This window comes from Gracilinanus agilis, chromosome 1, assembly GCF_016433145.1.
Source record: "Gracilinanus agilis isolate LMUSP501 chromosome 1, AgileGrace, whole genome shotgun sequence".
In the NCBI taxonomy this organism is placed as follows: Eukaryota; Metazoa; Chordata; class Mammalia; order Didelphimorphia; family Didelphidae; genus Gracilinanus; species Gracilinanus agilis.
The window spans coordinates 252,518,629-252,544,852 of record NC_058130.1 but is presented as its reverse complement, the minus strand read 5'-3'; the positions used below and the strand labels follow the sequence as shown (position 1 = coordinate 252,544,852).

Below are 26,224 nucleotides of genomic sequence, written 5' to 3'. Positions count from 1 at the left end.
CTTTTTTTCATGGTTTTCCTACATTGTTCTCATTTCTTTTTCAAATTTGCTACCTATTTTATGTAATTTTAAAAATCATTTTGGGACACCTCCATTAATTCTTTTTGGGCTTGAGATGAATTCACATTTTTCTTGGAGGTTTTGAATGCAGCAGTTTTGACTTTGTCTTCTTTTGAATTTTTGTTTTGATCTTCCTTGTGACAAAAATAACTTTCTATGTTGTGCCCCACACCCTTTTTTTATGTTTACGCTCATTCTCCAGCCTTCTTGTCTTTTAACTTAAGAAACTGTTACAAGTGGACTCCTCTTCTGTGGCAAAGGGAGCGCTGTTCCAAGCTTTAGGTTCTGACTTCAGGGATAGCTCTGGAAATATATTTTTCAGTTCTTTCAAGGTGATATGGTCTAAGGAGAGGTGTGTTTATTACTTTTTTGGCCTGCGCTCTGATCTGTGAGCAACCACATTCTTTTCTGCCTTAGGACTTTGACCAGAGACCCCTGCTCCCCTGTGGCCACAAATGCTGATGTGTGCTAGTACATCTCCTCACTCTGAGCCTGAGATCTAGGACTGAGACTTGTATCAGCATTTGGGCAGGGTGAAAGAATCTTGCATCCAGAGCTAGCAAAAGAACCCCAGAAACTCCAAAAGAAGCTCCAGAAACTTTTGCTGCTGATTCAGCTACCCCCAAGGTCTGTGTAGATTTCCAAGGTATGATCTGCTTTGATGTGCTGGTCTACATTCCACTTCCATGCTGCTATGATGGATCTTTCATGCCAGCCTTCTAAGGTTTTGGGGGCTAAACATTTGTTTCACTCTGCACTTTTGTGGGTTCTGTCACTCCAGAATTTGTTTGGAGGCATTATATCATAGTTCTTAGGAGGGAAATTTGATAGATATCAGGTGGGACTATGTTCCTTCTCCACCATCTTAGCTCCACCCCTTTTTTATATATTTCAAAAACAACATATCTCAGCAGACTAAAGGATATATGAGAATCCAGCTATCTTCTAGTAAACTAGATATGTAGGAGTCCTATAAAATGATGTAAAACAATGTAACTTGTCTCATTAATTTTTTGAAAATGCAATTTTTTCATAAAAACATAATTTAAATAAATTTTATAAAATGTATAAACACTTTTCATTAAAATAATCTGTTTATGGGTTTATTAGTGTTTTTATGAATTTAATATTTTAAGATTTTGTCCATTTTAATTTCTATTATGAATATTAGAATATCCTAATATAAACAATCAATGATTTGGGGTCCTTGACAATTTTTAAGAATGAAAGGAATCCTATGAACAAAAAAAGTTTGAGAACCTATGAACCTATGACTTATGGTACCTAATAGAGTTGTTATGATTCTTTATGCTTTAATGTACCATATAAATCTAAGTTATTCAAATACTTAGAAGCATAAATATGGTTTACTTTTTTTGTTACAAAAGTGAAAAAAAGCTGGTTTTGACATCTGTTATCATTGCTCAGAGTATTTTTTGTTTCCCTTCTGGTTGTTGGACATATTTTAGATTAATTAGTGTTTTCTAAGTACCAGTGGTTAGACAGAGAGTCAAATAAGCATATTTTAAGAGCCTACTAGGGAAGGGCAGCTAGGTGGCTCAGTGGATAGAGAGCCAGATCTGGAGACAGGAAGACCGGAATTCAAATCTGGCCTCAGGTACGTCCTAGCTGTGTGACCCTGGACAAGTCACTTAACTCCAATTGCCTAGCCTTTAGTGTTGTTCTGCCTTGGAATCAATATTTAGTATTGATTCAAAAGCAAAAGGTAAGGGCTAAAAAAAACCCAAAGCTCTATGTGCTACACCTAGCGTCATATTAAGAACTGAGGATATAAATACAGAAATTTAGGAGTGGGGGACAGAGCCAATATGGTAAAGGCAGGTTTTCAGCTGAGCTCTCCAAAATTTCTCTCCAAACAATGTTAAAATAATGCCTCAAAACAAATTCTGGAGTAGCAGAACCCACAAAAAGACAGAATGAAACAGTTTTCCATCCCAAGAAAACCTAGAAGGTCAGCAGGAAAGGTCTGTCATGCCATGGTAAGAGTGAAATGCATTCTAGCCCAGGCAGCACCCTGGCAAATACCCAGCAGGCCATGGGGGCAACTGACTTCTGGAGATCTCAGTCCACAGATGGTAAGGGGGTCTGACAAGTGGTCAGAAAGAGATCTCTTTGCTGGCACTAAGTTCAGGACTCTGTTACATTACCCGTACATGGATCCAGGTCACAGTTCTGGATCTCAGTTCTAGAGCAAGAAAGAGTATTATTAGCACATCAGAGCTTGTAGCCATTGGGTAGTGGTGATGCCCATCAAGTTCCTAGGCAGAAGAGGAGAGTGTTTGTGGGTGATCGCTGAAGAGCACAGAACAAGAGAGTATAGTAAGCATACTTCTCCTTACATTGTACCACCCTGGAAGAATTGAAAACTTTTAGACTCCCAGAATTAGCTCTGAAAACAACTGCACAAAAACCTGAAGTGTTGGGAAAGTGTCTCATCCACCCTGGAAACAAAGCCTAACTTTAACATAAAGATAAAAGTCAAGAAATAGACTGAAAACTTGAGCAGATTTAAAAAAGAAGGACCTAATTATGTAATGTTACAATGGTGACTGGGGAGATCAGAACAAAACCTCAGAAGAAAATGTGAACTGTATTATTGCAAAAACATCTGACGAAAAATTGATTAAGGAGCAATCACTTAAGAATCATTGAACTACCTGAAAGCCACAATAAAAAAAAAGAGTATAGACATTGTCTTTCAAGAAATTATCAAGGAGGGGGCCGCTGAATGGCTCATTGGATTTAGAGTCAGGCCTAGAGATGGGAGGTCCTGGGTTCAAATTTGATCTCAGACACTTCCTAGCTGTGTGACCCTGGGCAAGTCACTTAACCCCCATTGCCTAGCCCTTACCATTCTTCTGCCTTAGTATACATACATAGTAATGATTCTAAGATGGGAGGTAAGGGTTTAAAAAAAAAAAAAAGAAACTATCAAGGAAAACCTGATATTCTAGAATCAGAGAGTAAAATAGAAATGGAAAAAATTGACTTATTATATCCTGAAAGACTTCAAAATGAAAACTTCCAGGAATATTATAGCCAAATTCCATTGCTCCCAAGTCAATGAGACAATACAACAAAAAAGAAACAGATATTCATGGAGCCACTATCAGGATAACATAAGATTTAGCAGTTTCTACATTAAAGGATCAGAGGGCTTAGAATAGGATATTTTAGAGGACAAAGGAACTAGGATTACAACTCAACAATCATCTACCCTGCAAAAAAAAAAGGAGTATAATCCTTCAGGAAAAAAATTGATATTCAATAAATAGATCTTTCAAGTATTCCTGATGAAACAACTAGAACTGAATAGAACACTTGACTTTTTTTCTTTTTTTAAAAACTTTACCTTCCATCTTGGAGTCAATACTGTGTATTGGCTCCAAGGCAGAAGAGTAGTAAGGATAGGCAATGGGGGTCAAGTGACTTGCCCAGGGTCACACAGCTGGGAAGTGTCTGAGCCCATATTTGAACCTAGGACCTCCCATCTCTAGGCCTGGCTCTCAATCCACTGGGCTACCTAGCTGTCCCCTTCACTTGGCTTTTAAATATAAGACTTAAGAGAAGAATTTTAGGTAAACAGAGAAATCATAAGTATTTCAATAAGGGTCAACTACATTCCTATATGGGAAAATGATATTTGTAACTTCTAAGAACTTTATCATTATTAGGGCAGTTAGAAGGTATATACATAGACAGAAGGCATGGGTATGAGTGATATGATGGAATAATTTCTAAAAAAAAATAAAATTAAGAGATAAAAAAGAAGAGTACATTATGAGAAGGAAGAGGTAGAATGGAGTAAATTATTTCATAAACGAGGCATAAAAGAGTTTTTACAGTGGAGAGGAAGATGGGAAAGGCGGGGGGGGGCGGATATGCTTGAAATTATTCTTATCAGAATTGGCTCAAAGAGGAAGTAATATACACACTCAGTTGGGCATAGAATTCTCTCTTATCCTACAAGAAAGTAGGAAGGAAAGAGAAAGGAGGCATATTGATAGAACAGAAGGTGGATTGTGGGAGGCAGTAGTCAGAAACAAAACACTTTTGAAGATGGACAGTGTGAAAGAAACAAGACGGGGTGATATAAGATAGAGGGAAATACACAGTAATCATAACTGGGAAAAAATTTTACAGCTTATTTCTCTTTTAAAGGTCTCGTTTCTCATATAGAGAGAACTGAGTAAAATTTATAAGAATACAAGTCAGTCCTCAATTGATAAGTAGTCAAAGGATATGAATAGGCAGTTTTCAGATGAAGTAATCAAAGTTATCTATAGTCATAAAAATGCTTCAAATGACTATTGATTAGAGAAATGCAAATTTAAACAGCTCTGAGGAAACAACTCACACCAATAGAACAGAAAAGAAAAATGAAAAATGTTGGAGGGGATGTAGAAAAATTGAGACACTGATAATGTTGGAGTTATGAACTGGTCCAACTATTCTGAAGAGCTATTTGAAACAATGTCCAAAGGGCTATAAAACTGCATACTCTTTGATCCAGCAATACCACTGCTAACTCTATACCCCAAACCAATAGAAAACAAAAAAAGAAAAGGACTTATTACTAGCAAATCTTTTGTGGTGACAAAGAATTGGAAATTGAGAGAATGTCCGTAAATTGGAGTATGGATAAACAAGCTGTATGTGATTGTGATGGAAAACTTAGACCATTATCTCACACCCTATACCAAGGTAAGATCAAAATGGGGTTAGACATAAAGAGGAATACCCTAAGTAAATCAGGGGAATGTAGAATAGTTTACCTGTTAGATTTATGGAGAAGAGAAGAATTTATGACCAAACAAGATAGTAGAGAACATTATAAGATGTAAAATGAATAATTTTAACTGTTAAAATTAAGAGGTTTTGTACAAACAAAACCAATGTAATCCAGATTAAAAGGGAAACAACAAACTGGTGAAATTTTTCTATAAGAAATTTCTCTGATAAAGGTCTTATTTCTCAAATATATAGAGAACCAAGTCCAAATTATAAGAATGCAAGCCATTCCCAACTGACAAATGGTCAAAGGATATGAACAAGCAGTTTTCAGATGAAGAAATCAAAACTATCAATAATCATGTGAAAAAATGTTCTCTAAATCACTCTTTATTAGAGAATGAAAATTTAAACAACTCTGAGGTACTACTTCATACCTATCAGATTGGCCAGCATAACCGTAAAGGAAAATGATAAATGTTGGAAGGAATTTAGCAAAATTGGGACATTAATGCATTGCTGATGGAGTGGTGAACTCATCCAACCATTCTTGAGGGCAATTTGGAATTATGTTCAAAGGGCTATAAGATAACAAGGCATAACCTTTGATCTAGTAATACCACTGTTAGGTCTGTATTCCAGATTTTAAAAGGGTGGGGGGAGCTTACTTGTACAAAAATATATATAGCTGCTCTTTTTGTGGTATATGATGGTGATGGAATACTATTGTGCGAACAGAATGATTTCAGAAAGAATTGTAAAGGTCTTCATGGACTGATGCAGAGTGAAATAAGCAAAACCAGGAAAACATTGTACACAATAACAACATTGTGACAGTAATCAACTGTGATTAGATTTAGCTATTAATGGCAACACAATGATCCAGGACAATTTTGAGGGACTTAGGACAAAGAATGCTATCCACCTCCAGAGAAGGAACTGTTGGAGTCAGAATACAGACGAAAGCATGATTTTTTAATTGTTTGAGCTTATGTTTTGAGGTTTTTCGTAAGATTATTCACTTACAAAAATGAGCAATATGGAATTTTTTTAAGTAAAAAAAATGAGTAAGATACTTTCAGAAAAACCTGTAAAGACTTAAATGAACTGATGTAAAGTGAGCAGAACCAGGAGAACACTGCATCCAGTAATAGCAACATTACTTTTTAAAAACTTTTTCTTGGGTATTTTTTAGCTTTTCTTTTGCAACATGGTTAATACGGAAATATGTTTTGTATAACTGTATAATCTGTATCAAATTGCTTGTCTTCTCAAGGAGGAGGAGGGAAAGAATCTAGAATTCACAATTTTAAAAAAGGAATATTAAAAATATTTACCTGTAATTGGGGAAAAATAAAACGTTAAATAGCTAGAAAAAAAATACAGAAATGAGGCAGTTCAAAGAGTTTCCATTCTAACAGGAGAGATAGTTACGGAAGATACTGGAAGGAAATTTTGTTCTGAAGAGGAGTAGCGAGTTCCAGATATGGAAAGAGAAAATGGGAGGGAAGGGGAGATCATGAGTGGTTAGTGGCAGGGCATATAGCAAAAATGGCCTTGGTAGACTGCTAAAGGAGCATAAAGCATGCTCTGGTCAGGAGCCAACTAGACAGAGGTCTTGGGTGAATTTGCACTCGATCAAAACAGCAGGATTTACAAAATTGAGTAAATTAATTACTCCCATTAAATTTTTGAAAATTGTTTAGTTGAATTAAAACCTATAAACTTAAAAATTAAGATTATTCTTTCCTTCCTGGAGATGGTTTCCTTCATTCACAATTCCCTTCCCCCCTTCTCCTACTCTTTACCTTCTGAGCTACACAAAGTCACAAAACTGAATCTTTATAAGGCAAACGATGGGGGAACTAGGTGGTGCAAATGGATAGAGTGCCAGGCTTGGAGTCAGGAACTCTTCTTCCTGAGTCCAAGTCACTTGTGCGACCTTGTTTGCCACAGTTTATCTGTAAATTTAGCTAGAGAAGCAAATGGCAAACCGCTCCAATATTTTTCCAAGAAAACTCCAAAAGGAGTTATAAAAAGTCAGGCATATGGGGCAGCTGGGTAGCTCAGTGGATTGAGAACCAGGCCTAGAGACGGGAGGTCCTAGGTTCAAATCCGGCCTCAGACACTTCCCAGCTGTGTGACCCTGGGCAAGAGACTTGACCCCCATTGCCTACCCTTACCACTCTTCCACCTATGAGTCAATACACAGAAGTTAAGGGTTTAAAATAAAAAAAAAAAAATAAAAAAAAAAGTCAGGCATGACTGACATAATTAAACAACAATAAAAAGGCAAAATGGCACAACAGACAGTTGAGCTTTTTTAAGCAGGTCCTTAGAATAGCTGGTAAAAACTGCTAGAGAGTGGAGTTCATCAGATAGTGGACCTCAGATCAATGTTATTTTATAACCCCAAAGCCCTAATCCTATTAGAAATGTAGCCCAAGCCTCTCTTAGTTGTGGATCTCCTGACAATGACTGAGTTCAAGGCACACTTTGGGTGAGCATCTATTGCCGAGCCCCTGATCCCCTGACATCAGTTGCTTTCTCTGTTTCTGAAAAGTGCTACAGCCCTAGGCTATCCTCTTGGTTGGACTGCCATCTATTGGTAACCTGCTGAATTACATCCCATCGACAGCCAGAGGGGTAGAATTTTAGTTCTTTTAGCTCAGAGCCCCACGTGAGCTGTTCGAGAGGCCTTCTCCACCTCTCTCCCCCTAGGTCCTTAGGTATCGTGTCTGTCTTTTTTTTTTTTAACCCTTCCCTTCCGTCTTAGAATCAACACATTGTATTGGTTCCAAAGCAGAAGAGCAGTTAGGGCTAGGCAATGAGGGTTAAGTGATACGTCCAGGATCACACAGCTAGGACATGTCTGAGGTCAGAGTTGACCTCTAGGCCTGGCTCTCCATCTAATGAGCCACTTAGTTGCTGCTCCCCTATAGGTATTTTTAATTACTTTGCTTCTGCCTTCATTATAACTCTTTGAGCTATAGTCAAAAAATTTCTTTGATACACTACCGCATTCTCTAGAACACTTACAAATTTACAAAAACTTACAAATCAACTTCCCCAAATTCTGCTGGGAAACTGGATCTTTGTCTTTTCTTTCCTTCCTGCAATGAAGTCATAGTTCCCCTTATAGATAAATGAATAAAAACATATAGTTAAAAGTTAATTAAAAGGTATAGTTAAGCACAACCACTAGAGAAGTTTCTTCATTTTGAAATATTTTCATCACTTTTTTTTTCAACCCTTATTTTCTTGTCTTAGAATCTATACTGAGTATTGGTTCCAAAGCAGAAGAACTAGGCAAATGAACTTGCCCAGGGTCATAGAACCAGTAAATGTCTGAGGTCAAATTTGAACCCAGGACTTCCCATCTCTGGGCCTGATTCTCAATCCACTTTCATTATAGTAAGTGATCTTTCTTAAGGAGATTACTTATCAAAGGGAATTGTGAGTAGAAATAGGTAAGAATACTGAAATAAAATGATGTCTGTTGAACTAGAAAAAATCAAAAAAAGATTAAAAACTCAAAAAGCCTAGTAGTCTGGGACCAGTAGGGGCAAACAGCTCTCTCTCAAACATTGACTATTCTTCATGTTATAATAATCAGTGAGTACCAGGGCAACTAGGTAGCATCAGGCTTGGAATTGGGAGGACCTAGGTTTAAATCTGACCTTAAGACACTTCCTAGCTGTGTGACCCTAGGCAAGTCACTTAAGTCCAGTTGCCTAACCCTTACTACTCTTCTGCCTTATGACTGACACTTAGTAGCAATTCTAAGAAAGAAAGTAAGAGTTTAAGAAAATAATAATAATCAATGAATGTCTTGAGCCATCAAGGAAAAGAAAAAGGAAAAAAAATTTTCAGTATCTTCGGCTTTAAAAGTCCATGAAGTATATAAATACATTTTGGAGGGGTTTTTTTTTTTTGTAAATCTATTTTTAAATTATTTGCAGCAATGAGCGTGCTATTTAAAGACATATGCTTCCATCATATTTTATTAGTTTTTATGTGAATTTTCTAATATTTTATATTAACTGATTACATGTGAAAATTTTTAATATTAATTTTTAAATTTGAATTCCAAATTCCCTCCCTCTTTACCTTCCTTCCCTTCTCCTTGAGAAGACAGGCAATTTGATACAGACTATATATGTGCAGTTTTGCAAAACATTTCCGTATTAGCCATGTTACAAAAGACACCCCCCCCCAAAAAAAAAGAAAAAGAAAAACAAAGTATAAGAAAAAAATTATACTTCAATCTGTATTCAGACTCCATTGGTTCTTTCCCTGGAGGTGGAGAGCATTTTTCTAGACACATGCAATTCTGGAATTCTCTTGGATCATTGTATTGCTGATAATAGCTAAGTCATTCACAGTTTATCATCAAACAATATTGCCGTTTCTATGTACAGTGTTTTCCTGGTTCTGCTCCCTTCACTTTACATTAGTTCATATAAATCTTTACAGGTTTTTCTGAAAGCATCCCACTCATCATTTCTTAAATCACAATAGTATTGCATCAAAACCATGTGCCACAACTTGTTTTCCCATTCCCCAATTTATGGGCAAGCCCCCAATTTCCAATTCTTTGTTTCAAGAGAATTGCTAGAAATATTTTTGTACATATAAGCCCTTTTCCTTTTTGTTTTTTATCTCTTTGGGGGCATAGATTTAGCCATGGTATTGCTGGATCAAAGAGTATGCATAGTTTTATAGCCCTTTGAGCTCTGTTCCAAATAACTCTCCAAAATAATTGGATCAGTTCATAATTCCACTATAAATGCAATAGTGTCTCAATTTTTCCACATCCCTTCCAACATCTGTCATTTTCCTTTTCTGTTCTATTGACTAATCTGATAGGTATGTGTAGTAGTACTTCAAAGTTGTTTTAATTTGCACTTATCTAATCAACAGTGAAGAACAGCTAGGTGGGGCACAGTGGATAGAGCACTAGACTTACTATCCGAAAGACCTAAATTTAAATATGACCTCAGACACTTACTGTATGTAAATCAAAACCCCTATTTGCCTTGGGTCCTCAACTGTAAAATGGGGACACACTGAAGAAGGAAATGGCAAACCATCCCAGTAGGTTTTCCAAGAAAACCCCATGGATAAGTGCATAGGAGGTCACAGTCAAACACAACTCAACAACAACAACAAATCATTGGTGGTTTAGAGCATTTTTTCATATTTAATTAGGTAGGTAGCTTTGATTTCTTCTTCTGGAAACTCTGTTCTTATCCTTTCACTGTTTATCATTTGGGGAATGACTTAAAGTCTTATAAATTTGACCTAGTTCTCTGTATAATTGAGAAATGAGGCCTTTATCAGAAAAACCTACTGTAAAAAAATTTTCCCCAGTTCTGTTTTCCTTCTAATCATGGCTTTATTGGTTTTGTTTGTATAAAACCTTTTTAATTTTGCATATTCAAAATTATCCATTTTATATCCTGTTTGGTCATAAATTCTTCCCTTATCCATAGATCTGACAGGCAAAATATTCCTTGATCCCCTACTTTGCTTTTGGTATCACCCTTTACATCATATCATATTGTGTTGTAACAATGATTACCTAAGAGGCCAGAGCATCCACCTTGTCCATCTCCATTAAGAGATCTGGACCTATGTTTCTTGGTTGTGGGTTCACTTCTGGGGGAGTCTGACCAGTAAAAAAAAAGAATCCTCACTTCTTCTCACAGACTCAGTGCCAGGATCCATTGTCAGAGACACATCACTGAATCAAAATGGTAAAGGTGGGAATCAATGGATTTGGCCGTATTGGACGCCTAGTGACCAGGGCTGCAATCAACTCAGGGAAAGTGGACATTGTAGCCATTAATGACCCCTTCCTTGATGTCGAATACATGATTTATCTGTTCATATATGATTCCACCCATGGCAAGTTCAAAGGCAGTGTCACGGCTAAGGAAGGAAAAATGGTGATCAATGGAAAAGCCATTACCATCTTCCAAGAACGGGATCCCACCAATATTAAGTGGAAAGATGCTGGAGCTTTGTACGTTGTGGAGTCCACTGGTGTCTTTACCACCATAGAAAAGGCTAGCACTCACTTGAAGGGTGGAGCCAAGAGAGTCATTATCTCTGCCCCTTCTGCTGATGCCCCTATGTTCGTGATGGGAGTGAACCATGAGACATATGAAAATACCCTTCAGGTTGTCAGTAATGCCTCCTGCACCACCAATTGCTTGGCCCCCTTGGCCAAGGTCATTCATGAAAACTTTGGCATCGTGGAAGGACTAATGACCACAGTCCATGCCACTACTGCTACCCAGAAGACAGTAGATGGCCCTTCTGGCAAGCTGTGGCGTGATGGGCGAGGTGCTGGCCAGAATATCATCCCTGCTGCCACTGGCGCTGCTAAGGCTGTGGGCAAGGTTATACCTGACCTGAATGGTAAGCTCACAGGTATGGCCTTCCGTGTACCTATTCCTGATGTATCTGTTGTGGACCTCACCTGCCGCCTAGAGAAACCTGCCAAATATGCAGATATCAAGCAAGTAATAAAGAAGGCATCAGAAGGACCCTTGAAGGGCATCCTGGGGTACACAGAGGACCAGGTTGTATCTTCTGACTTCATCACTGACACCCATTCTTCCACGTTTGATGCTGAGGCTGGTATTTCCCTCAATGACAATTTTGTCAAGCTCATTTCTTGGTATGACAATGAGTATGGTTATAGTAACCGTGTAGTAGACCTTATGGAGTACATGGCCACGAAAGAATAAAATGGAAACTCATGGATCTTCATCCTCAGCCAAGGACAATTTCCAACACTGGAGAGCCCATATCACTAATTTATTTCCCTCTATTGGAAATCCCATACTGTAGTCATAATACTTGGCCCAGAATAACCCTGTAATAGGGAGGAGAAGCATTGAATCCTATCTTATGTACCATCAATAAAGTCATCATATTCAGTGCAAAAAAAAAAAAAGGACAGGCCTTTTGTCTAGTTACTACTCATTAGCTCTTTTATTTATCCACCTTGGAGTCCTAGGGAAAATCTCTCAAGGCTTATGTCTAGGGTTGCCCCAAAATGGGGAGTAGAAAGGTATTTGACATACACTGTAAATCTAGTAAGGGACAGCTATTTATTACTTTGAGCCAAAATCAGTACTAAATCCAAAAGATAAATACAAATTAACAGAAAGACAAGCAGCAACAATAAGAACTGTTATACTCTTTTGAAAGGCATACTTAAAAAGATGGTTGAAGCATCAAGACAGAATGTAGTTTTCAGGTCTGCTTAAAAGGCATTTTACAATTCACCTCATTTCTATATTATATCAGCACTTCCCTCCAAGGCCACATTCTCCAATGGCAATTATCTATTAAATAAGCACTGTATCTAGTGCAAGAGTACTCCTGCAAAATTGTACTGACTGAGAACCAATGATAGCCCCTCACTAAATCTAAAAAGATTGCCACCGAGATAAAATATATCCATTGGGATCTTTTTTTTTTTTTTTTTTTTTTTTGCTCACTTGTGTCCAAGAAAAGAATGTCACTAGAAACAACCTGGGCTTTGAGATCCAACCTCATTTACAGATGGTTCACAATTTCTCACCAGAAGCCCAGGGAAGGAGAGCAATTTTATTTGCCACATACCAAATTGAAGAAAGAGGGCAGAATCACCCCCTTTTTAAAGCCCATTTAGTATTCCTTCTTTTTTGGTGTAGTGGCCCATCTTATCTGAACAGTGATTTTAAATGTCTCTTCTGCATCCTTTGTAAACATAATATCATTCCATGGATGGCTGCCTTAATAATTTTGTCTTTTTCTACTTTAATTGTGAATGATTTTTTAAAAGTTGTTGTTTTTCAATATTTTTGACTTTAAAATTTTTTAGTGAAAAAAAAATGCTTTGACATAGCTACCTCCCCATTCACCTCACCATTTGGTTCTTACAAAGTCAGGATCCAGTGAATCACTCAGGGTTTGCTGTGTTATTCCAAAGCAATATTTCTTTCAATGATAAATACAAGTTTTTCCTGGAAGTAGCCAGGGTAATTCAGTTCATCTCCACATTTGATTCCCTCTAGAGCAGTGGTTCCCAAACTTTTTTGGCCTACCACCCCCTTTCCAGAAAAAAATATTACTTAGCCCCCTGGAATAATTTTTTAATTTTAACAGCAATTAATAATATTTAATAATTATTATTATTTGATAATAATAATTAATAATTTTAATAGCAATTAATAGGAAAGATAAATGCACCTGTGACCATCACCACTCCCCTGGATCGCTGCAGCACCCACCAGGGGGCAGTAGCGCCCACTTTTGGAATCATTGCTCTAGAGCTATATGTCCAGGACAATTTCTTACCCAAAATAGGTCTTCAGTGAATATTTGTTAAATGAATTCATTTGGGCATTCACTTACGTAGGGTGCTGCATTCTGCTACTCAGCATGCAGTAGGTAATAATAAATACTCATTCCCTTTCCTTCATTACAATATCAGATAAATAAGCCATTACTATAAAAGCAAAATACCATCCACAAAGAGTGTATCTAGTGTATCTAGTTTCACGATTTTTGACTGTATTGATGGATCAAATTAGTGGGAGAGAAAATAGTGCCATTGGCTGGTTTGGTTCCTTTTTCTTTTTTTTTTATTCATTTGACTAAGATTACTAAATGTGTTGATGACTAGAGTTTTTTTCCTGTGGTATTTCCATTATCCCAGGGCTCTCTTGGACAATAGTAGATCCCTTTGATTTTCCCCAAAACCACGCTTTCTATCTGTATACCTCACTCATTTCTCTTTGTCTCATTATTGTGGTATCCAGCAAGAACTTGTCATACTGTTGCTTTCTGGAAGTGAAATTGGATAAAAAAGTCTCAGGGAATTCTTTTTTCCCCTTTTTTAAAATTGTCATGCAAAACACACTTCCACATTGGTTCTAAGAGCACACTCATACATAACCAAAACCTCAAAATAAAACCAAAAATAAACTGATGTGAAAGACGTTTCCAACAGTTCTTTCTCTGGAGGTGGATAGCATTCCCCATCTTAAGTCTTTCAGGATTGTCCCAGATTTATACATGACTGAGAGTAGCCAACTTTTCACAAATAGTCATCATCCAGTAATGCTATTATCGTGTCCAGTGTTCTCCCAGTTCTGCTTATTTTTCTCTGGATCAGTTCCCAGAGAATTTCTTGAAGCTTGGTGAAGTCTTTCCATCATCAATCACACAGGTATGAAGTGTGAGAGCTGAGATTTAAAACCATATCTTCCTGATGCTAACTCTCTTATCTGCTACTGCTGCTTGGTACTCTCTAGTAAAAAGAGACATTAAAGTTTAGAAGCTTCTTCAAACTTTATACTAGATGGCTCAGTAGATAGAAAGCCAGGAGATCCTGGATTCAAATCTGGCCTCAGACATTTCCTAGCAGATCTACCCTGGACAAGTCACTTAACCCCGATTGCTTAGCCCTTGGTGCTCTTCTGCCCTGAAACTAATATTTAGTATCAATTCTAAGAAAAAAAAAAATAAGGGTTGAAATAACAAAAATTAAAGCAAACCTGTCCCTATACATTCTGGGAAGGGTCATGATATCCCCAAAGGCAGCTAGGTAGAAGGCTCATCTTCATAATATGTTAGACATTCATTATCTAATTTCTAAGTATCTGGTGTGCAGGTCAAGGAAGGCTTTGGTATGGGATAAACATCTGACTATAATATACCTTACCCTGATCTATAGGGAAAACACTAAACATTTCATTCTTTCAAGGCCTCCTATGATCTATTCCTGTCTTTATTGTCTAAAGTTTTTGACCAAGGACTTGTACTCATTTGAAAGGAAGGTTACAACTAGCTTAAATTTTTGTTTTGGCTTTTTTTTTGAGAGAAGTATAAAAATTTTACATGCCTATTTTTATTAAGATTATATGTTTGAAATTTTAAATAGAGAAATTTCAGTTCTATGTTGACGGAGAAAAGAGGAGTTGGGGAGGGGGGAAAAAACAAGAGGGAAGAAATAAGAAATTGGCAAGAGAGAGACTGAGAGGAAAGTAAGGAAAATGAGAAGTTATCATTAGATGTCTTGCTAAGCCCTTACCTCCCGCTTTACTTTCATACTGAAGGGCCAGCCTACCACCTGATACTGTGTTGGCGAACCTATGGCACACATGCTGGAGAGGGGCTGCTCCTCTCCCCTTCTCCACCGTGCCCGAGGACATTTCTCTCATCACCCAGGAGCCCAGTGGGAACACTTCCTCCCTCCCCTGTCTGGGGTAAAGGCAGTGGGGCTCACATGTGGCATAAGGATTGCCATTGGTGCACTTGATCTTCAAAAGGTTCACACAAAACCATCACTGCCCTAATAGCTTATTCTTTTCCCCAGTAGATAAGACTCTCTCTCCTGCCTTTCTGGTGCCCAAAAATCCCTAAAATCCCCACTGATCTCCCTCACTGAACCCTATGATATCCTCTGCCATAGAACCCATGCTTTTGTTCTAATTCTACCTACAGAGAAGAAACTTAGCTCTGGTGATCTATTTAGTATCTGGGGGCAGCTGGGTAGCTCAGTGGAGTGAGAGTCAGGCCTAGAGACAGGAGGTCCTAGGTTCAAACCCGGCCTCAGCCACTTCCCAGCTGTGTGACCCTGGGCAAGTCACTTGAACCCCCATTGCCCACCCTTACCAATTTTCCACCTATGAGACAATACACCGAAATACAAGGGTTTAAAAAAAAAAAAAAAGCTATTTAGTATCTGTTTCTGAGTGCCCTGGCTCCAAAGGAATCACTGGGTTGAGGATGCCTTCTGTAGACATTAATAACAAGAACAATAAATATGTATTAAGAGCCATTGGTATGCAAAACACTTATGATGAGTGCCTGGAGATTGAAAAATGGACATTGTATGTGTATGACCAATGTCATATTTCTTTTCTTCTCAATAGGTGTGGGAATTTGAAACTAAAAAGAATTTTAAATGAATGTTAAAAATAGATAAAAATTAAAAGGAACCATATAGACAACCCTGGTTTATAGTATAGTAGAAAGGAATGTGATAAGTATACAAAATCATTTTACAAAGCAGACTATGTACAAATACAAAGGGAGAAAAGATCATAGCTGTTTGAGCAGGAGAATTTTTTTTAAAGTTTCATGAATAAAGTGACATATGAGATAGAAATGTTATGTAGGTTTTGGAAAAGTGAAGGGTGAAGAGGAGGCTTTCCAAGTAGAAAAAACAACCTGAGTAAAACTATAGTGGTGATAAATCACAGTAGGAAAGTATGTTCCTGGAATACCCAAAAAGTCCAATTTGGAACTACTCAAAGTATGTGTCAGGGAGGAGTAGAAAATAAAGGATCTTGTTTTCCTTTTTTTCCCCTAGAAGCTAGGGAAGTGGCAAGGACAGGGAGGAAATTATATGTATATTTAAAGAAAATAAAGCTGGAAGGGGTAGCTAGGTGGCTCAGTAGATAGAGTCAAGCCTAGAGACAGAAGGACCTGGGTTCAAATCTGGCCTCAGACATTTCCTAGCTATGTGGACAAGTTATTTAATCAATTGCCTATCCCTTACCACTCTTCTGCCTTTGATTCCAAGACAGAAGTTAAAGGTTTAAAAAAAAAAAGGAAAGAAAAAAAGAAAGCTGGAAAAGATAGTTGAGGAGCCAGAACATGGAGGATCTTGTTTGATTGCCAAATAAAAAATAAAAATCCAACAATTCAACAAACTACTACTCCATGAAAATAAAGACCTTGCTAAATATAATATATAAATTAAATATTAAAAAATATGTTTATCTGTCAGGCATGTGAGACAATGGACACCTAATAAATGGACACCTAAAAAAAACCCTACATAACATTTAATTGAATTGGCAATAGGGAAGTCATGAAAGTTTTGACTGTTAGGAGATATGAGATCCTGGAAAAGCTCTTGATAAGATAGGAGGGCTGTAAATAGGGTTGTTTTAGCAGCTGGAAACATGGAGCCAAGAAATATCATTTCTGAAATTTTTTTTTTTCAGAAAATTTTCAAATTGCAGTAAATTTGTGATAGGTGGGATGAAATGAAGAAGTACAAAGTCTGACCTGTGAACAAGAATCTGAGTGTTCTCAGAGTATTGAGAAAAAGGGAATTTAGGGACTTAAGAAGGGCAGAGAAGGATTAATTTTAGAGCATGGACCATTTCCTAGACTGGACAGTTTCCTTGGGAATGATGCAAGGAGAGGCCAGGGTAGCATGAGCAGGACTTTGGGAATCTCATATGGAGAAACAGATTTCTCTTTCTTTCTTTCTTTCTTTCTTTCTTTCTTTCTTTCTTTCTTTCTTTCTTTCTTTCTTTCTTTCTTTCTTTCTTTTACAAAACCCTTATCTTCTGTTTAGTATCAACTCTTAAGACAGAAGAGTGACAAGAGCTAGGCAATTGGGATTAAGTGACTTGCCCAGGGCATATATCTAGGTCCTCCTGATTCCAGGTGTCCACTCAATCCATTTGCAACCTGACTGCCCCCAGAAAGAGCTTCCCAAGAGTACACCAAGAGACTAGCAAGTACCCATGATGTGCAGCTACCACTAATAGAGGAGATGAGAAAACAATTTTGTTCACACAAGATAGAAACAGGATAAATTGGGGTCACTCTCTAAAGGAAGGCACTAAGTTTAAGAAGGACCAGGACAGACCTTGCAGAAGGTTGGACATTCGGTGAAACTGATGGAAGCCAAAAAAAAGCTAGGCAGTGCGGATGAGGACAGAGAGAACTCCAGACGTGGGTGACAATTAGTAAAAATGCCTGGCATTATTAGGAAATGGAACCAAGTCAAGGAACAACAAGGAGGCCAGTTTATAAACTTGCACAGTACATCTATTAAAGGGCAGCCATATGGCTCAGGGGATAGAATAAGGAAGACCTGAGTTCAAATGGCCTCAAAATACTTCTCAGTGGGCAAGTCACTTCACCCTACTTGCCTCAGTTTCCTCAAATGTCAACTGAGAAGGAAATGGAAAACCACCCCAGAATCTCTGCCGAGAAAACCCCAGATGGGACCACGAAGAGTGGGTCATACCTAAACGACTGAACAACAGAAATCCAGGACCCCAGCCAATTAATTGCCTTGTGTTCATCTTGGGTTTAGATTTCCCCTCACTAAAGCTTTATATAATAACTTACATTATTGAGTGGACGCCTTTTCTTGTTCTCTCTTCCAGGCGTAGGATTTCCTTACCAGATAACTCCTCGGGGGGCCTTACCCAAACGCTGACCTCTGCCAAGCACACACTGAAGATAGACAGAGATGTGTTTCTGGGGGACTATGGATTTCACATTTCACAGAGCCTTCCCCTGAGTATCTCCTCCGTTATCACAGGTAGGATTTTTGAATAGATCATGTAGCAACTTATTTATACACAGTCTCTCATAATGTCAGCTCTTGGATGGCAGGGACTATTTTTAAAGAAGGACCACACTTAGAGTGTTGTTATTATTTTAAGTAATAATAACTCAGTATGGTTTTTAAAAATTTACAGTATTACTGTTTTAAATGATAATAAGAACTCACATTTATAAGGTTTGAAAAGTCTTTTTCAAATATTATCTCATTTAATACCTGTATCAGAACTAGATAAATCAAACCAAAAAATAGACAAGAAAGAAGTAAGGGAAGTAAATAGAATGTTAGAAAAATTAGAGCTAATAGATATCCAGAGAAAAATGAATAGGGATAGAAAGGAATATGCCTTCTTCTCAGCAGTACATAGTACATTTGCAAAGATTGACTATGTGCTAAGGTATAGAAATATCGCAAACAAATGTAGGAAAGCAGAAATAATAAATACTATTTTTTCAGATCATAATGTGATAAAACTCATACTTAATAAGGGCTTGTGGAAAGGCAAATTTAAAATTAATTGGAAACTAAATCTAATTCTTCATTTAATCCTGGCCTTCTAAGATCATTGATTTTATCATATCCATTTTACAAACAAGGGTAACTAAGGCTAAGAGAGATTAGGGACTGTTATTATTCCTATTTTTACAGTTGAGAAAACTAAGTCAAGAGGTTAAGTGACTTGTACAGGCTCACAGATCCAGTAAGTGAATAATCTGAACTCAGAATCTTCCAAATTCCAACCCCAGTGAGTGATCTGTTATGCCACCTAGCTACCTTTCTTCCCATTCTTCAGTGCTTAGCAAGGTGCCTGGTAAGGGCTAAATAAATGCTTTTTGATGGATTGAGGAACTTCAGGAATACTGGTAGGTCCTATTCTCTCTCTTGCATGTATTATTAGTACTACTCCCTGAAATAAAGAACTTGCCTAACTGACCTTATATTGATTTTTTTCTCTTCTCTTTTGTGCACTTCCTTTTGTGCTCTTATAGCATTAGTAGAGAAGGGATCCTGTGACTCTTTGAGAACCTTTGTGATTTAATTATTATTAATTATATTAATAATTAATTGATTTCACTACTTCTTAATATAGAATAAATTATATCATAAAATGTTGTATACTATATAATTAATCTCATTATATAATATTATGTGCTATGTCATAATTATAATACTTATTATGGAATTATTATTAATAATAATAGAATGCTGGACTTGGAATCAGAAAGATCAGATTTCAAACCATACATCCCATCCTTACTAGCTCTAGGTCAGCATAGGAAAATCATTTACTGTTCCTAAGCCTCAGTTTCTTCCTCATCTGTAAAATGAGAATAAATTTCATACCTTCTGTCACCAAGGTGTTACAAGGCCCAAATAAGATAATGTATGTAAAATACTTTGTAAACCTCATGCCAGTTATTATTATTCAAGACCCATCCTTCTGCTTTCTTACTCTCTTTGTCCATAAAATATATGCTTGGCCTCTGGGACCCTTCCCTTTTAAAGCTTGGTATTAGTTATCTTGACTTAATGAAAGTATTTGGATTCACCAAAAGTTTCTTTGTGCCTTGCAGTATCCTTACACATAATCATGTACCCACACACGCAGGCCTGATAATATTTTCTAGTGGACCAGTAATAAGGAATAATGATTTTTATATTTATTTTGCCATTTTATATTTATTTTGCCATTTGACGCAGAATCAAAAAGAGAACTTGGCCAGGATTCGGGGGTACTTATAATGCAAATACGTGGGCCATCTGCTTATAGCAAGAGTTCTTAGCCTTTTTTTGTATTGTGGACCCCTTTGACATTCTGCTAAAAACTGTGGATCTCTTCTGAAAAGAATGGTTTGAAGTCATTGAAAGAAATGTTACATTTCACTTAGAAGTTAGTGAAAACAAAGATGTAATTTTTTTTCCTGCCCAATTTTATAGACCAGCTGAATTTTGTCCATAGTCCCAGGTTAAGAATCCCTGATCTAGAAATTCATATTACAAGTTGATGAATAGCAGGAGCAGTTTTTCGTATTTGGGGAGGTAAAAAAAGGGAGGGAAATTTATAATTTATTTTTATTCTGAATAGCACCAAATAAGAAACATTTCACATACAAAGCAGGACAGAAATTTCTGAATCTGCACCATATTCATTATGCTTCTCCCTCCAAAAACACAAAAAATTTACTTGTTATTTTTTTCCTATTTGACATGAATGTAGACATTTTGGATAACCATTTAAATTTTTAAATTTAATTTTTTAATTAACCAAAATATGCCTTCTCTTTCTCCTCCTTTCTTCCCTCACATTGAAAAATCAAAACATAGCCTTTGTAACATTCAGGTATCCCTTCCCACATCACAGAAGTTAGGGGGTCTGGGGTTAGGGGGTTGGGGATGAGGGATATGGTGCCCGCCCCCAATCTTTACACTGTGATCTGGAAAATCTAGTAAATTTTGGGGGGCCCTCCCTTCATACCAGAGAAGTCTGAATTTTTTCTTTTTCTTTTATGGGATATTTACATTACAGTATCTTATTATAAAGTTTGTATTAAGTATTTAGTCATAGACTATATGTAGAACAATGTTAACATTTCTAGCTTTTGTGCATGCTCTGCCAACTTTTGTATTCTTTTAATAAATTTTTTAAAATTATTTTAACTTTTAAAAAGAAATTATATATTTATGGTACTAAATGATAAAATAGATACAATAATATACATAAGATACAATAAAATCATACAATACCATACACATATTTTCTGCATTTCTGAGTTTCTAAACTTTATTTGTGTTGTTTGCTGGCCTTTACACATTGTCTGTAGCTTTTGTAAAACTCTAAAAAAAATTCTCATTTGATTTCTTATGTCAATTCATGATAACAGTGGGGAAGGGATATATCCATATATATATAGTCAAGCTAAAGAAACTCCCTAATTGGCCATAACATTTTCTGTATTCCTCATTTCACAAACAAGAAAATTGAAACCCACATAAACTCAGGACTGAATTAGAAGGAGGTCTTAGCATCTAGTCCTGAACCTTAGTAATTAGTACCAGTTCAAATACAGCATCATGAAAGTTGGGTCCCAAGAAGCATTTATGAAGCATTGCAGTTACTAATTTTATGTCTAATAGGAAGCACGGCTGATGGGAAACTTCTGCCAGGTGATCAGATCCTCCGAATGAATAATCAGTCTGTGGAAGACCTTTCCTATGAACAAGCACTTGATATTTTAAGGTACAAAATTGTATGTTTCATATTAACAAAGATATATAGATATGGGAGTATATATAGATACAGATACAGATTATTAAAAGAAATAAATGTTGGTTCAATCAAGAATGCTGTGCAAGAAATACATTACATTTTTTCTTTTGTTAAAACAAAAACAAGTTTATTTTCATAAGCTTAGTTTAGTAAGATTAATAATTCCTAGAGAAATTGACTTTTCTGCCTAACTTGCTAAAACTTTTCTTAAGTCTTATCATTTAAGAAAAAGAAGGGGGGGCAGCTGGGTTACTCAGTGGATGGATTGAGAGCCAGAGCTAGAGATTGGGAGGTCCTGGGTTCAAATTTGGCCTCAGACACTTCCCAGCTGTGTGACCGTGGGCAAGTCACTTGACCCCCATTGACTAACCCTTACCATTTTTCTGCCTTCTGTCATTCTTCTTCTGTCAATACACAGTATTGACTCCAATATGGAAGATAAGGGTTAAGAAAGAAAGGAAGGAAGGAAGGAAGGAAGGAAGGAAGGAAGGAAGGAAGGAAGAAACAGGAGTATCGCATTAGAATACAAACTTTTTAAATTTAGGACTATTTATTTTTTTATCTTCATATTTCCAGTATACAGTTGGCACTTAATAAAAGAGATATAAAAACTGACTTTTGTCATCAAGTCAGAGATGTGCTGGTAAAATGTTTAATAAATTATCTCTCAAAAAAAAGGTAAACATATATCCCTTTTTTTTAGATTTTATATATATATATATGTATAATGTATTTACCAATTACATGTAATAACAAATTTCCACATAAGTTTTCCTAAGTTATATAATTGAACTTATTTCTCTCCCTTCCTTCCCTTCCCCATCCCAGTGCTGGCAGGAGATTCAATCTGAGTTATACATGTATTATCATGCAAAATATATTTCCATATTGTTCATTTTTGTAAGTGAGTAGTCTTATAAAACCAAAATCCCGAAACATAAACTCAAATACATATTCCATTTTAAAGTTTAATTTGCATTATTAACATTTTCTCCATCACTTTTTTAAACCTTTTCTTCTATCTTAGTATCAGAAGAGCAGCAAGGGCTAGGCAATTGGGTTAAGTGACTTTTCCAGGGTCACATAGCTAGGAAGTGTCTAAGGTCAGATTTGAACCCTCATGACCTGTTGTTCAGTTACTGTGCTTCCTAGTGCCCCCTCTCCATCACTTTCTTAGTCCTACACAATCATCAGAGTGATAATTTAAGATCTTATTTGCAGTGTTTGCCAATTTCTGGTGTAAATCACACTGACACTAACCTATTAACCAGACAAGAGAGATTCCCATGGTAGTACTAGCCTTGGAGATTTACTTCAGTTCTGAAAGAAGTCTTCTAAGGAAAGAGAAAAAGAGATTTCCTGATGCCATAATCCTCCTCCTTAGGAGGGGGAAAAAAAAGAGGAATGTTTGCATCAGCAGTTCTCTAACTTTCTGGTCTCAGGACCTCTTTTTTCACTCTTAAAATTTATTGCAAACCTGGAAGAGCCTTTGTTTTATCTATGGATATTTACGAGGTTAGAAATTATAATGTTTATAGTATTATTATAATAATTTTATTATATATATTGTAATATATTTTATAATAATCACAGATGCTCAGAAAGGGTCTTGAGAATCCTCAAGGGTCCTTAGACCACACTTTGAAAAATACTTGTCTGCATGAAGATTATACTAAATGGAGATAGCTAGCTAACATGGTGGATAGAGAGCTCAAGTCTGGAGATGGGAGAGCATGGGTTCAAATATGGCCTCAGATACTTCCTAGTTGTGTGACCCCAGGAAAGTCACTTAACCTCAGTTGTCTGTCCATTATCATTCTTCTGCCTTAGAACTGATACTTAGTATTGATTATAAGACAGAAGAAGCTAAGAATCAAAATAAAATTTTTTTCATAAATAAGGAGAGAGAGAGAGAGAGAGAGAGAGAGAGAGAGAGAGAGAGAGAGGGAGGGAGGGAGGTTTCTTTGTAATTACATATATATGTATAATTTCAGTCTTCTGGCCAAAGATGTTATTCCTGTCCACCTCCACCGTGAAATGACTAAAATTTATCTCTTTTTCAGGGAAACAGAAGATTCTCTTTCCATTACCGTTACTCGATGTACTTCGGTAAATTTCTTTATCATGTTTTTTTGGGAATGAGACTTGAATATCTAGAAACCTTTAATACCCACTGAATGAAAAATGACCTGAGAATGGAAGGGAAAGGAAATCACAGATGGTGAATGATGCCGTTTGAAAATTAATTGCTTTTTGTAAGATCAGTCTGGTATTCAGTCAACAAATTTATTTGAGAACTATTGGTTTGTAGATGAGCTTGGTATTGGGAGAGATCTGGAGAAAAATGAAGCATGATCCCTCCCCTAAAGTCTTACAATGAGAAAACGGGGGCAGGTATTAGAGCACCATGTAAATAGCTAGCAGGACATAAGGCAGCAGTAAGCACAAATTGGCCTGGAAAGTAGCACCCCATACCTCACAGCATTTCTGAAGACATATTTTGTCTTGCAAGGAGAGAGCCCCATTTCCCTTTGGTCTTCTGTTCTCTTGCCATCTCATGTAGGGGAAAGGAAAGTGAGCTTTGACAAAAGAAGTCATGGGTGAAAAGTGTGGAAAAAAGCAGAGGAGTAGATTGGAATTAAATTTTGAACATGGCATCACTCTATATTCCTACTTTTATTGAAAAGAATGGGGAAATATGGGATCTTTGTTTTCTCTATGATTTAAATACCACTTTTTAACCTGCTTTTTTGTATGTTCTGGGCTTATGGTAAGGTATTAAAATTCTTGGGAGAGTGGGGCAGTGACTTCAAACTTTCGTTTTGTATTTAGTGGATTTCGTTATAAATAATATTTATGGCATGCTTTGAAGTTCGTGAAAGGCAGAGCATAAAATATAGGGTTATTCTTGGATTCAGTCACTTGAGTTCTGTCTGTTATTATCTGTTCTACATGACCCCATTGGGGGTTTTCTTGGCAGATATTGAAGTGGTTTGCCATTTCCTCCTCCAACTCATTTTTATAGATGAAGAAACTGAGGCAAATAGGGTGAAGTGACTTCCCCAGGGTTGCACAGCTAGTAAGTGTCTGTGGCCAGATTCAGTGGGATTGGTGTTTTGGGTTTTTTTTTTTAAGGTTTGACAAGTTCTTTAAAGGTCCTAGTCACTTAATTTAAGAATAGAAATTCTTTTCCTCTGATCATAATGTCTGCCTGTATAACTTAAAAAAAAATACTACAGACGAAGCTAGGTAGCACAGTGGCTAGAGCATCAGGCCTGAAGACAGCAGGTCCCTGGGTTCAAATGTGGCTTCAGATAAGAAACTTCCTAGCTGTGTGGCCCTGGGCAGATCAGCAACTCCTATGTAATTTAAAGAGTTGCCTTCTCCTGCATGATTCCTTGTTTGCAAGGTGTTAATCCCAATTGCCTAGCTCTTACTGCTCTTCTCTCTTAAAATTGATACTAAGACAGAAGGTAAGGGTCTAAAAAAATACTGTCTATTAATTTAAAATATATAGCTACATACATGACATCTTTTATTTAGTCAAATAAATTGTTCTTCTTTGAAACCTGACTATTAATTGAGTTGTCAATTATTTTTTAAAACCCTTACCTTCCTTCTTAGAAGCAAGAATCAATAAGAAACAAAGATTTTAGGAAACAAAAGATGAAAAAAAGTGCTGAGAAAAACAGAGACTGTAAATTCCTAAGTATCTAGTAAAATAGAAAATATAATAGCTAACATATATATAAATACATACATATATATATATATAAACATAACATTTTAAGGTTTGCATAGATCCTCTCCATAACCCTATAGAGCAGGGGTCGGCAACATATGGCTCTCAAGCCATATCTGGCTCTTTTGAGGGCCAGATATGGCTCTTTCTGCAGGAGCCATAAAGTCCATTTTTTTTCAGGCACTGTTACAGGAGCGCGCACTGTGAGCACTGTACGGCTCTCACGAAATTACATTTTAAAAAATGTGGCGTTTATGGCTCTCATGGCCAAAAAGGTTGCCAACCCCTGCTATAGAGTATGGTGCTATTATTAGCCCCATTTTCTAGATGAGAAAACAGGCTAAGAGAGGCCAGATGACTTGGTCCAGAGTCACAGAGCTAGTAAGTATCTGAGGAAAACTTGAACTTAGCTCTTCCTGACTCTTAAGTCAACATTCTATTCACTACATCACCTAGCTGCCTCTAAAAATAGCTTTAAATTCTGACATTTCAGCATCTTCCTTTAATTGTGATTTTGATAATGCTCCTAGGATTATATTCCGCTTTTATCCATTAGAATCCATGACTAAATAATGTTAACATTCTCTTTTAAAATGGACCTGTGATTCCATTGGCATTGGGAACTCCCTGTATGGTAACTCTCTCCACTGATGTAGATCAGAAACTTCCTCTGTGATTTAGAGTTGCCTGGGGAACTCCCTTCTGCTGCATGATTCCTTGTTTGTAAGGTATTACAGATTACTTGTGCCCACCACTGTTTTTTCATCCTTTAGAAACTATAGTGTTAGCCAGAGCTAGAGATGGGAGGTTCTGGGTTCAAATCTGAACTCAGACACTTCCTAGTGTGACCCTAGGTAAGTCTCTTAACCCCCATTGCCTAGTCCTTACCACTCTTCTGCTTTGGAACTGATATGTAGTATTGATTCTAAGATGGAAGGTAAGGGAGAGAGGAAGGAAGGAAGGAAGGAAGGAAGGAAGGAAGGAAGGAAGGAAGGAAGGAAGGAAGGAAGGAAGGAAG

The 26,224-nt window shown here is 36.9% G+C and overlaps 2 protein-coding genes across 2 annotated transcripts in view; both read left to right on the top strand.

The window, feature by feature from the left end:
- The window catches only part of FRMPD1 (FERM and PDZ domain containing 1), an 86,735-nt gene that overhangs the window by 15,874 nt on the left and 44,637 nt on the right, over positions 1-26,224 (top strand). The window contains exons 2-4 of the mRNA XM_044660930.1: positions 18,015-18,172; positions 21,332-21,434; positions 23,528-23,573. Of these exons, the coding sequence (XP_044516865.1) occupies positions 18,015-18,172; positions 21,332-21,434; positions 23,528-23,573 (307 nt within the window). The remainder of the gene's footprint in view (positions 1-18,014; positions 18,173-21,331; positions 21,435-23,527; positions 23,574-26,224) is intronic.
- Positions 10,569-11,570, top strand: LOC123234933 (glyceraldehyde-3-phosphate dehydrogenase-like). Its single transcript, XM_044660938.1, has one exon. The coding sequence runs from the start codon at positions 10,569-10,571 to the stop codon at positions 11,568-11,570; it is 1,002 nt and encodes a 333-aa protein (XP_044516873.1).

Bases quoted from the DNA above. Each gene is read 5' to 3' on its own strand.
- LOC123234933 (XM_044660938.1), top strand. From the start codon at position 10,569: ATGGTAAAGGTGGGAATCAATGGATTTGGCCGTATTGGACGCCTAGTG.